The sequence below is a fragment of the Micropterus salmoides genome, unplaced genomic scaffold (assembly GCF_014851395.1).
Source record: "Micropterus salmoides isolate LMB-PRFRI ecotype aquatic unplaced genomic scaffold, ASM1485139v1 Ms_hic_scaffold_7, whole genome shotgun sequence".
NCBI classification, from domain to species: Eukaryota; Metazoa; Chordata; class Actinopteri; order Centrarchiformes; family Centrarchidae; genus Micropterus; species Micropterus salmoides.
In genome coordinates, this window is record NW_024044459.1 from 22648092 (window position 1) to 22661903 (window position 13812).

General features: G+C 41.1%; 1 protein-coding gene across 5 annotated transcripts; it reads right to left on the reverse strand.

Moving 5' to 3' along the window:
- Nucleotides 1–250: 250 nt before the first annotated feature.
- hnrnpk (heterogeneous nuclear ribonucleoprotein K) lies at nt 251–13800 on the reverse strand. 5 transcript variants are annotated; one of them, XM_038703959.1, is made up of 17 exons: nt 13729–13784; nt 12608–12685; nt 12310–12401; nt 11736–11833; nt 11377–11433; nt 10343–10386; nt 8797–8869; nt 8258–8371; nt 7665–7793; nt 6997–7328; nt 6312–6359; nt 4816–4855; nt 4000–4015; nt 3539–3571; nt 3292–3359; nt 2702–2871; nt 251–1189 (listed from the first exon to the last, which is right to left on the reverse strand). In XM_038703959.1, exons 3-17 carry the CDS (start codon nt 12365–12367, stop codon nt 1159–1161), a joined length of 1311 nt encoding a protein of 436 aa, XP_038559887.1. In that variant the 5' UTR covers nt 12368–12401; nt 12608–12685; nt 13729–13784; the 3' UTR covers nt 251–1158. The 5 variants fall into 5 exon arrangements, with proteins under 5 accessions (XP_038559887.1, XP_038559888.1, XP_038559886.1 ...); XM_038703960.1 differs by having other exon boundaries at nt 12608–12681; nt 13729–13750; XM_038703958.1 differs by lacking the exon at nt 13729–13784 and adding an exon at nt 13660–13717 and having other exon boundaries at nt 12310–12473.
- Between the last annotated feature and the right edge of the window lie 12 nt (nt 13801–13812).

Sequence of the window (13812 nt, forward strand, 5' to 3'; positions counted from 1 at the left end):
AAGATTTTATAATACCACCTTCTTTACAGTGAAGATTTGCTTCTTTTGTTTTATGGAATAGTAAATTTTTGGTCAGGTTGGGCTCTGGATTTTTATGATGGGACATTTCTGCAGATTAACAGATGTCACAGCTTTAAATTTAACATGCCTGAAATGATAGCTGGACCCACGCCAAAACAATCACATTACCTTTATGCCAAATGCCATCAGTGCACAGAAGCGAGACATGTTCAATCAGCAAGCTCATTAAAATGGTTCAGTAAAAAGTGGCACCATCTTTATTCATTTTACAATTTGACAATGTGAAGTCTACATTATGGAGAGCAAACAAATGTGGAGCACAGGGAATTGCAGGGACAAAATATATACGTTCAATATCATTTGTCAATTCTCCAATAAAATGTCAAAACTAATTTCTAGCTACATGTTTCCATTTATGAGGAGTTGCTCAAATTCTTCAAATTTATTTCATCACACAACTACCGTGAATATTCCTACAAATCAGTCAGACTGTCCTGTATCTGGTGTGTACAACAGTCCCAACTTAAACATCCCCAAAAAGCCATTCTTAAGGGTAAAAATTCCCACATTTCTAAAAAGAAAAACAAATGGTTCAATATGAAAAGAAACTTAGCTTACATTCTGCATGTTGCACAGAGTAGTAATGTGGTACAACTGTTTGTGAAGGGACCGATATAGACAACAGAAAGCACACCAACCCACACACGCTGACATGCTCGCACACGCGTACACACACATACAGGACAGGATTAAACCGGAGACACAAACATACACATACAAGTTATACAAAACAAACCCATCAAAAAATAAAGGTTATGCTTAATTTTGTCCGCCAGGAGACTGAAGAATATGGATAGATGCGAGTGTTAGGAGAAAAAAAAGTGAAGTGTATCTGATAAACTAATTGACTACACTCTTAAAAATGCAGAACATCTACATTTTCTTTTCACAGGAATGTTGGACATTTATTTCATTAAAAAATACAAAAATAAAATTCAAAAAAGACACCCACAATCCAGAATAATAGTCTGAAGGGGATATGTTGGACAGGGGCAGAGAGGCTGAGGGTGGATTGGGAGTGGGATTGGGGTGGGGGTGGGGGCAATCTGAGTCTGCTTCAATCTGAGTCTCCTGGGTCTACAGCAAATGACCAGAGTACTGCTTCACACTGAAATAAAAAGAGTGGAAAAATAAATAAAATACACCAGAAGAAAAATGCAATTCACATTTCGATGACATGTGTAAATATATACATATAGAGCTGTGGGAGGATGAAGTCTTGGGAGGCAGAGCGGGAAGAGAGACAGGCAGCGAGTAAGAAAAAGACAGGCAGAGAAAAAGGGGTGAAATAAGTGGCGGAAGGAGAGCGAGGAAGGGGAGAAGGGAAAAGAGGGGTGTGGTTAGTCCTTGTGTCCAAGCAGGTGCAGCAAACTGAAGGGGGAGGAGAGGAAGGAAGAGGGAGGCAGGGTTAGTTACCATGGCAACACTACACTACTCGTGAGACAGCGGCGGCAGGTCGACAGCTGTATTAGAAATCAGGCTAAGCTTCGATAGCATCAACAAGGAAGTAGTGTATATTATACGTGCCTACTGGTTGCCAAGGGAGACAGAAGAGGAGGAGCCCGTGCTATTTGGCAGACTGTGATTTGTTGTCGGTTGATCTAACTAAAAACAACAAAATCACTAGTCTTCCACACAGCAGCAGCCAGGGGAAGAATCAATCCACTCCCTGCTTCACAGTGAAACGGCTTAGATGGCAAATAGACTTTTTTTTTCTTCCAAATCATATTCACTGGACAAATGTGCCAGTCAAGAGAAACATGTCTATCACATTGACCCTTTTGAAAAAAAGGTTATTGCAATATGTACATCTATTAAGTTTGCCTACTCCTTCACAGCCATTTCATGCAAGAGGAAGGTTTGAACTAGTTGCAGGTTGCATGGGGAAAGAAAGGAAGGGGGGTTAGTGAAGAAGACAGCAGGCAACAGAAATGTATGACCCAACAGAAAGTGGGTTAACTAGTTTCAGGATGCAATTTCAGAAAAGACATTTATGCATTTATTATCTTAAAATCTCTAATCCTATAATGTGTGGTTCACTGTCTAAAACAGGTTGCATCGACAAACTTTTTATGAAGCAACGCAACAGATGTTATGCAGGTTTAGAGCTCACAGGACAGTTTCCATAGAGGTTTTCAAACAGTTCCCACTGTAAGAGACTAGGGGTGGGGGGGAAAAATAAAATCGATACTGCATAGTATCGCAATATTTTCCGTGGCAATACCGTATCGCTATACGGACGCCAAGTATCAATCTTTTATTATATAAATTGTACATGAGAATTTTACTTTTTTGGTATAATAAAAATAAAATAAATTACTTTTTCAGTCCACTAGAAAGGAGGAGTTTTCCTTTCGGGACACAATTTAAAGTTGGAAAAAAGTAGTAAATTCCAATACATCGCAATATGTTTAAAATCGCGATAATATAGTATTGTGACACAAGTATCGTGATAATATCGTATCGTAGGGCCACTGGTGATTCCCACCCCTATCTCAGACGACGAGGCCAATTCGATGGGAAATCTGCTTCAACTACAACTAGGATGAATGAATCAAGAATTTCTTCATCTGATAAGACGGAGGTCAGTGTAACACAATGAGGCTGTGTGAGAACTTGCCTGTTCTGTAGAAGGTACTGGGCATTCTGGATCTGGTCCTGGGTGCCAGTAATGGTGATGATTCGGTCCTCAGAGCCTTCCAGAGGCTCATCAATCTTGATAGAGGCACCAGACTCGTGGCGGATCTGTTTGATCCGCTGGCCTCCCTTACCAATGATCGAGCCAGCAAGCTGTCAGTGGGGTATAAAAGTATAATATAGTATAATCAAATATTTAATGTGGTTTAACACAATGTGTAAATGTGATTAATAATATTTCTAAATTTTTTTTGTTAATTACACTAAAATACTGCTATGACCTTGTCTAGTGTGGGTGCAAAATGGAAAAAGTTAAGTATAGGAGACAACGTGACTTATGGTACTGTACCAGTCTACAGTTGAACAAATAATGGAATATTATATGCACATGACTAAATGTAATTTATATGAAAGGACAATGAGAGTACAGATGACATGATCACATATGACAATGCAGCTTTTACTCTACAAGTCTCACTAAATGCTATATTATGACATGGGGGTAGTGTGTGAGGTGGACTGATCTTTCTTTGGTGTGCCAGTGTGCATGTTAGGTTGCTGTCATGTACTCACATCTTTAGGGATCGTCACTTGTGTGGTGATGACAGGGCCGCCCATGTCATTATAGGAGCCACGTCCACCTGATGGCAAGAGGGAGAGGTGAGGTCCAAAGTAGACGAGCAGGGAAAAAGAAGTGTAGAAACGGGGAAAGGAACAAGAGCACAAAAAAAAATCAATACTTGACTGCCAACATACTGATACATGGGTCAGCTGATTGATTTTTCTAATCATACTGATAGATGAAAGTGTAGAGACTTACCTGACTGGTAGCTATCCCAGGAGGAACTGTTGTCTGAATAGGAAATAAAGCAAGAAAGACTGACTCATAACATTACATTATTTCTGTGACATTTGTAAACAACAAATATTCAAATTACCCACTGAATTACTAAACTCAAACATATTACTGGTCATACATTTTGAAAAGATGTTCTTAAAAACTGTTACAATACAACTGTACAATTTGCTCTCCATTCCATTTGTTGTAAACAGATACTTTAAAATGTCATTCCACTACAGTTTCAATAAACAGCACGATATTGTTGCAAAAACACTTCTAGCCAGGTTGTCACTGCACTATACAGATTGTCATTTTTTCATGACGTCCAGATAAAACGCTTGACAAAAACACTGAGACCTGCACATCAAGACACATTAACATCCTGGAAACCACATCCATAGGACAGAAAAAAAAACAAATACACGAGGCTTCGTACTTACCATATCCTCCTCCGCTCTGTGAAAAACAAACAGAAAGACAAACGTGTTACATACAGTACAGCGGATTCCCCTCATCTTTCTATAAATCCCCAATGAATGGGAGGAGGATTGTAAGCACAGATGTATGGATGATGCATCAGCCTCATGAAGCGGACTCAACTAACGGCTACCCAGCTTTCACCCATAAGCCAGACTCCTCCTCCTCCTCTCCCTCCCCCCTTGCCGTCTCTCCTTGCATCTCCATCAGCCCCCATTTTCACCTGCTATTCAGCTGCTGCTGTCACCAAGGCAACAGGCAATTCAAAAAGCTGTTGCTGAGCAACGGCAGGCAGTATCCTGCCAGCTCTTGGAGAGCGAGAGACCGTCCAGTCTGTCAACAAAGCGTTATTATTGCCTAGCAACCAACCATGGCCACCACCCCCACCCTCCCCACCCCCAACATCCTCGTTCTCTGTGCAGGAAAAACAGGCTGGCCGTGAAAAGTACACAGTAAGAGGGCAATTATAGTTGATTATTATGGGGTGTCTCCGCTGGGGTGATTATGGTCATTTGGTGGGAAGACTTACACCATGCCAAAACTAGCTTGGATGCATGGCCAGGGCTCAGATGAGTGTGCATGCACTCACACACACCCCCACCCCAAGAGTGACCAGCTATGGTTGTAATGTCAATAAACCACTATCATCATTATAACAAAATGGACAATCACAGCATATTGTCTAGTGCTGGGACCAGCCAGTGTGCTAGCCTGAGGACGCTGGCGCCCAGCGAGATTCTAGAACCAGAGCGGCATGCATTTAGCAAAGGGTCACTAACCATGTTATCGCTATAGCGATCCGGTCTGCCTCTTCTGTCACTGGTGATGAAAGAGTGGGGGGTGGGGGGGGGCAGAAACAGACAGACAGAGAGAGATGTGGGTGGGGGTGGAAAGAAATAGAAAAAGCTTACAAAAAATTCTTGACAACATTCCAAAGGAAAATTTCTGGTCTAGGTCAAACTCCACACACACGCTGAGCAAGATTACAGTATAAACACATTTCCTCTCAGCCATCTTCCCACACAGTAACAGGAACAGCTCTGACAGTGTTATAGTGAGAGAAGTGACAGGTGGTGTGGTGGTGATGATCAGAGCCAAGGGCTGCTGCTTTCCACCCCAAGATGAAGCTCAAATACAAGGAATAAACTGAAGATATGGGTTTCGATTTATTCAGTACTCTTCTGTACCTGTAGAACATTCATGCACAGATGTTACTGTCAAGTCAAACAAAAGCCTCCACATAACTTAATATCACTTGCTGCTTTTGCTGTGGCTATGTTGTATTACACATGGGTGTCATTAGCTAGGATGACACCAATTAAGATATTAATTGGATATTGGTTGGATGTGTACAGCGGACAAAAAAAAACAAGGCCTGGTCATGATGGCATCATTCTGGGTTTGGGGATGGCAGAGCTTTCCAATTTTAGATCTTATTCATCCATTATTTTCTTCTTTCAGATGGCTACATGAAACTGTAAATCAGACAGAATGATGCATTCATGTACAACTGTACATATTAGAGAAATGCTTGTGAAAGCAGGAGTTTGTTTTGCAGGAGAATCAAGTGAGGGATATCAGCTTCATATCAGCACATGACCATCATACATACCACCACAAATGCTTTCTGTCAACCTGGGAAATGCTGGGAGTGGATAGCACATTGAATGGGTTAATAACACAGGAAAGGGGGTCTCACACCATTACTGCAGTTACCTTCGAAGCATTAGAAATAACTGGAGTGCAAACAGGTGAATGGGGATTAGGGTAAGGGCAGGCTAGGGCCCTACAAACAAACAGACTAAAGAGCAAAGGCTGTTTGTAAGGCAGTAGTTAGTACTGAGAGTAAAGGATATGACAGGAGGGCAAATATTTACAAAGAGCGTTATGAGAAAAAGTGATTAAAACCCCCCTGAAAAGTAAGGTGGGGAAATAAGGGACATGTAGGAATACCTCAACACTTATAAATTAATTTTAATCCATCATGGCCAATTTGTCACATTTTATGAATGGAAATTATGCTGAACACCTGTCAAGTAAATGGCTTGTGATTCCTCACTAAGACCAAAAGGTAAAATGCTACTCTACAGGAAGCACAACCCAATGGTATTAATGAGGAACCTTTGCTTTAGTGAATTACCATTACAGAGCACCCACGTATATTGTTGCACGTGCAAGTAATCTAAAATTACAGAATATCCGAATGTTAAAGTATCCCTGTTAAGATAAGTTAGGAAGTTTAGGAAAAGGTTTGGGGACAGAAACTGAAACTTACTTTGACCTGTCATCTGAGCCACGGTACGAGTCATAGTAACGATCATCTCTGTGGGCAAGATGGAGATGAGAAAAATAGACACACACACACACACACACCCACACACACATCCCCACACACACACACACACACACACACACACACACACCCACACAGACACTGATGAGCACCTACAATTAATGGAATGATAACCATGAATATAAATGTTTCCAGAGGCACGTGTCAATGGATTACATGCAAAATACTGGATTGAGTTTATCCTGTGAATTGGACAATGTAAAGCAAGACTGTCGAATCTGTGAACAGAATGCACCTGAATGGAAAATAAGCACCTAAAGAGAGGATTAAGCTTTGTATATGCAGAAGGGAAAAAAGCAAGTGCTTTAGAAGAGGAACTCAAGCACTGAACAGAGTGTAGTATGTCTAAAATATCAAACACTTAAAACTCAAGAGGTAAATAGGAGTAAAAAAAGACTATCAACTTCAAACTGATGAGCAGAATCATGCAGCCATTTGGCACTTTAGTGTTTGGAAAAACAGAAAACATTCACAAGATTTTATCTGTACTGGGCATAGACATCATGTGTAGCCACGTCTTGTGATAGGACTCGCGTTTGTGCATGACTAAAAGAAAAAGCTAAGCAGGTGAGCGACAGACTGTACATCATTTATGCTCACATCTTACCCTCCTCTGTGTGGGTGCCCCATGGGCATGTTGCGTCCACGGCCACTTCCCCTGCCAACCCTACTCGGGTGGGGTGGAGGAGGACCTCTGCGGGGGCTCATCTCCTCGTAATCCCGCCGGGAGGGAGGCATGGGTCCCCGTCCCCCTCTGCTAGAGGGCATTCGGTCAAATCCGCGGTCTCCACCGCTGGACCTGCCTCCGCGCATGGGGAACCCACCCATGAGCCTGCGACCGCCTGCCCTCTCTTCAAACATCACTGTGAATCCACCATATTCATACGTTTCATCGTAGAAGTTAGGGTCGTAGGGCTGTGCACGGCCCTTTATGGGAGCCTAAAAAAGGAGGACAGAGGAAGATATACTGAGCTGCTCAAGGGAATTTGTAATACACAGTACAGGTGTGCTAGGAAAACTAGCAACAACACAATATTCCTAATGTAACACAAAATCTTGCAGGAAGGGCATTCAATGTTCTGATACATCCCCAACAAAACTCTGGAAAAAGCTGGAGCAGGACACACTGTTGACATGTTAGTTTTCCCATTTCAGTGTCTTACACATCATGGTATTTTCAAATCAGAAAATGGATTCAATATGTTGCAATTCTTCAATGCAGCAAACTTGACAAATCACCCAATAGCCCTCTCTAACACAGTAAAGGATGCTTACCTCAGCGATGAGCTCCAGCATAGTCTTGATACACTCCACCACCCTCTCAGTTTTACCGCCGACCAGCACCACCCGGTCTGTCGACTGGGGACAACACTCCTGAAAAAGCTTGATGCTGGTCTTTGTGTTCTGGAGACAAAGACACAGGAACACATGATGATCACAGAAAGCTACAACACAATACAGCTGTTGATTCTACTGTAGAAAACAAATAACTCCAAGTATTTCACACATTAAATCAAAACTATGTAATTTTAAAGGACATTTTCACATCTTTGAGGTACATTGAGTAGTCCAGGACAACGACTAAGCCACGAGAAAAGAAAGAGGAAAAAATAATAATAAAAAATTCAAAACTTTTTGAAAAATTACATCCTGTGTTGGTACCTCCAGCTGGGTTTAATCCAGTCATTTCAAGGAGAGTACTCTTGCTACACCTGGAAAAACTGTCAGCGCCAGAAGGCTGTGTGAGATTGCATGTTGTACATTACTAACACATTTCAGTTTGTAAACTTTGCAATGGATTCAATTGCCAAAAGAACAACAACAACAACAACAAAAAAAAACTGATACCATCCCTGTTATCAACATACCTCACGGAGCTCCTTAATCTTGGCTCCCTTCACCCCAATGATTGAGCCAGCCAGGCTCTGGTGGATCAGCAGCCGCAGTTCACAGTCAAAATCCATGCCATTGTACTGCTGGTACTGACAAGGACATTTAGCATGTTAATACTATGATCCAATCCATTTATTTCTCTGATAGAGTCAAACCTACTCGAGACTTATGTTTCTACCAATTCTGGCAATATCATCTACCAAAAAGGCACATAAAGACAAGTTAATGTCTAACGATGACAGTATGAACATATTACCACAATCTCAGTTTTAAAGTTCTTATGGTAACATTTAGAGTAAGAGTAAGTAAGAACAGAGGTCAAAAATACACAAACTGCAAAAGAGCAAGCACACAAAACTACAGCACATTAAATTTAATTTGAACTAGAATGCATATCTGCAACACAATGGATGTTTACAACTTTCACCATGTTTGATTTCTGAATAAAATAAATTCAGTTCACTGTGTTTTCACTGGACTGGACATGAAGAGAATAAGTTCAACAAGCCCTCACCTCTTCCAGTGTTGGGATTATCTTCAGCAGGATTTCTCCAACTGTCTCGATGTCTGCACTGATGCTCAGGATGCTTCATATATCACCCACCAACGACAAAACAGCCACACAAAGGGGGTGGGGTTGGGGGAGCCAGCAAGGCATCCCAGGAGGGAAGGAACAACATTTCAGATCAGAGAATTCATTACATCCTCTTTTTTGCCATAGATAAACAGTCACACCCCATTTAACCAACTCAGTACTGAGACTACAGCTAAATGTAGAGATCCAGTGTTTTCTAAACTTCTCATGGTAGGTTATTGATAATTCAACAGAGTAACTGGAAAAAGCTGGTACTCAAACAATGCAATGAGAAGAAATCAGTTTTTTGTCCAGAGAAAGGAAGAAAAGAGACAAAATTAAAAAAAAAGGGACCCAAAGAAAAGTGACTGCATTTGGTGACCACTGAAGGGGCAAGAGGGGGGGGGTGAAGCCTGAGGAGGATCTGGCAGGAATAAGCACCATGGTGCCAGAGACAACTCTAGAGTCCTAAAAAGCATAGTTTGGTGGATGCACACCACAAAGACTGACTACAAAGACCCCAAATAAGGTGCCCAACACAACTTTTAAAGATCAGGAACAACAGAGAGAACAAATATATTTTCTCTATCTTTTATCATTTGTGTCCCGTCTTTAAAAAGTTGGCTTGGACAGCAATTTTGTTGCTTCATTTGGCCAACAAATTGTAAATTAAATGTTGTCGTCTGCACCCACCTATTGACATAATCAAATAAACAATTAATTTACTGATCAAGAAAACTTAAGCACAGTTTGTACATGGAAGTAGAATGAGGAAGAGTAAAAGAGCAGAGTATAACCATGGAAAATTACACTTGCCACCACTGGAGTTGATGCTTTTTAAAAGGGGATGGGAGAAGCGATAAACCAAAGAATGTAGTGATGATTGGGACAGAGAGATAATCTGTACTTTCAATAGCTCCAGCATTCAATAACCAAGTTCAGATGAAGCAGAAGACAGGAAAGGAAACACACATGAGACACACACACCCTAGCTTGCCTTTTCAGATGGACAATCAAAGTCTATCAGTATTATGAGGACATCACAAGGAAAGAATGGGATGGTATGAAAAGCAGGTGACTAACGAAAAAACAAGAACACCAGTATATCCACTCTGAGGGGGGAAGGGAGGTGAAAACGCGAAAGATAAAGAGGACAGATAATCATCAATGAAAATGAAAGAAAATATAAAACACGGACATATTGCACATATTATAGCAAAGATTTAAAAAGACAGTGGCAGACTGCAAAAACCCTGACAACACCAGCCTAAGTTTCAATGTTGACGTGACTTTAAAAATGGCATATAAAAAGGATGTTGACATGGCTTTGGACATGAACGCATTTTGACTCAGGCTAAAATACTGTGAGAACAGGTAGGTTAAAATACAGTGACCTGACAGAGGCAGGATGACTATTTATTATTCATCTCTTCTTGTTTGTTTGACCTGTAGTCAGGCAGTGAGAGGGAGGAGCTTAGGGACATACCGCTCAGGCCCACTGCTGTCTGGGACTGACACACTGGCATTGTACTGGGCGTGGCATGGGCAGGGGCCAGGGCCAGGGCCATTCGAGCACAGATGTCAATCAAGTAAGGCGCCCATTTAGGGACAGGGCACGATTATGGACAGGGCCAACCAGGGTGTCAGGTGGGCGGGCGCAGGAGGGGCCATCCAGAACATGGGCAACAGAGGAGGAAGTGGGCAAAAAGTCAACAGTAAAATAATAAACAAGGGAGAGGGAAGAGGGAAGAGGAATACATTTTTAATATACAGGCTCTACACTGTTCAAACGTGACTTTAATTTGATTCTCTCAGAGATTGGTTTGTCAAAGAGAGAAAAGGAGACATTGGAAATGGGTAATGGCATATTAAGAACATGAAGAGTTCAATGTTGGGGAATAGACCAGAGACAGTGAGAAAGAGGGGTAGAACAAATTGTGGAGGGCTAGAGAAAGAGGCAATGACATTGAATGAATAAAAAATTGGCCAGGTTGCGTTAACACTAAAAAAAACATTAGCTGGCACTGCAGGTGACCACATGAACACCGCACTGTGCCCATAAATTTAAATTAACAAGAGCATCAGCGTTGCCACAACAGCATTATTACAATCAATTATCAATCAGGAGAACCAAATGGACATGAAATTGGACTTTTGTGCCAAGGGCCAGTTTAGCTGAGACAATCACATGATGTTCATGTGGAAAAGATAAATCCAACCTCAAAGGGTTTGTCAGAAGATCTCATGAGCTGAGGGCTAATATCAACATAGGCATCAGCTAACCACATCCGTTGTTTACATAGAGAAAAAACATTGCCAAATACCAAAAAAGGTTTTTAATCAGTTATAAAGGGTAAATGTTTTAAAAAAAAAAAAAGAAAAAAAGAAGAAACAAATGCTCTCCTATAAAAGGAGGCTGGGCAGTTTTGAGAGGCTGAAGACCAGTGGAGGGAAAATAAATACAAAATAAAAAATCTAAACAAAATAAAAATTCAGGGTGTATAAAATAGATGTACTCACGTCTGTACGAAGGGCTTTGATGTTTTTGCCACCTTTTCCAATTACAGCTCCTGCATTCTGAGAATACAGGGAATACTTATAAAAACTGAATACATTATTAAATGAGAAAATGTGGAAATAATACAATGGTACTGTAATTAAATGGTGCCAGATGTTATTACAGTTAATGTCAGGAAAAGCACAATGACTGACTGAATACCCCTAATAAAGGGTGAAAATTAATTATTCAAAAGGCAGAGATGTGGTAACAAAAAGAAATCAGCAGTCTTATTGAAGGGATGCACAAAAGAAAGAGACAAAAATACAAAGTCACATATGGGTTACACATGAAACGTGAAATGAAAGAGGAGCTGATTTACTTTGCTCTGCAGGAGGATGCGAAGCTCAACCATCTCATCCGAGTTCCTGGAGCGTTTGAATGATTTCTGCTCATCTGCATCCTCAGCAGGGCGCTTACCTGCCATAAGGAGATAAAAAAATTTAAAAAATACACACACTGACAATCCCACACAAGCTTCCAAAATATAAAGTTAAATAAATCAAAAAACACCACAGAAAGCAGTGAAGCACAAGACAATTTCAAACTCTGTTTTCATATGCTAAGCTAAATCTACACAAATAACTGAGCCAAAGATTTATTTAATGCTTCTATGAAAACATGAACACAATTCTGGGAGGGGAATCTTATATATTAGGTCCCTAATGGTTGCACATACATTTCCCGACAACAACCTCTAAGAGGAATACCAAGTGAAATATTTCACTCATAGATTTTTTTTCTCTCCACATTTCTAAAACAAAAGCCTAAAATAATCTGCTCCAATGCCTATCTTTCATTACATAAGACACAGACCTTTCTGAACCTGAACCTGTCAATAAACTGATGCATTTTGTTAACATAACCAACAATGTAAAGGAAGCTATATTTTATACCGTTAGTCTCTGTGTTGCTGAATGAAGTCTCTTCTTGCTGTTCGATTTCTGTCTCCATGGTCTCCTGACAGTGGAAGAGATGGAGTGGGCACCTTGGTCCGGGGAACAGGATGTGGCAGCAGGGAAAGAGAAGCAGAAAACTGACCCCTGTGAGCTGTGGTACTCTGTCAGCATTTTAAGAGTGAGAGGAGGACAGAGAAATAAGACAATCGATCTGAGTACTGGAGACCGACTATTCAAGAACAATGGATGATATGGTGAGAAAAGAGAGAAGAACTGGCAGAAAACCAGCACTCACCGATATTTATTACAGGGACAAGGGCGTGTTGATAGGCGGAACTAAATCTGCAAGGACCAAACAGCTGCTGCGACCTGTCTGGGTGGGAGAGGCTAGTTAATTTACAGAAATGTTGAAAGCCCAGTGATAGCAAGGTTATAAACGCATCGATTATCATCACATACATTGTATTTCATCCCTGTGAATATCGCTTTGATTGATATTTAACTAACAATAAATACCGGTCAACTAGGTTTATAATCCATCCAGCGAGCCTTAAAGACGATCATTATTTGAAGGGACTCTATTATTGTCATTATAATATTATCAGTTAGGATATCGTAACAATGATATGCATGTTTTGGTGGACAGTGAAGCAAGCATTTTACAATGTTTCGTTGTGCAGGAAGTGTGCGACTGCAACGGTCCTGCAATCGAGAGATGAGTTAATCAGCCAGTGATGAACGAATAATATCAACGTAAGATGCCGAAAAAACGTTCATATTCTGCTATCATGACCGGAAAACAACACGACGAATTCTCCTTTACAAGCAGTGCAACGTTACAGGTTTATAACTGACGCCAGGAATTAGTAATTCACGTTATATGCCGACACTGACCAACCGAAAGTGAGATAACTTGGCTCAACTGAAGCTAACTTAGCTAAGCTAGCTACGTCGTTAACTGAGGTTAATGTTAGCTACCGGGTTGCTGAATAGCCCGGAGGGAAACGCGTTAAAGTTAGCTAACTTACGAGCTTCGTCGTGTAGATTTTAATGAATAGTTTCACTAAATGTCGACCGTACTCATTTCAAACACTTTACTAGTTGCATAAGAGGCAAGGCGTCGTAATGTGTCACTGATCTAACGCGAGTGGCTTCATGAAACATTACCAATCGATCAACACAAAGATCACCCCGAGCCACTCAAGCTAGCGGCTAGCTAATTTCGCCATGTTGCCATATTTTCGGTTGAGCACAAGGGGAGTTAGCCAAGCCAGCTAATTAGGCAGCGTTGCACCGGGCACAAAACAAATAACACAGTTACCGCTAAATATATTATTATTATAGTACCTGTGTACTTTAACTGCACTGGGCTCAGTATAGCACAGAAAAAGGTGACAATATCGTCAAAACACAAACCTGCAGTGCAACACCTCGCTCGTCCCCCTTCCTTCTCTACCGAACATGCAAATGTACAAGTTGAGCTACAGTGTGATGATTGGT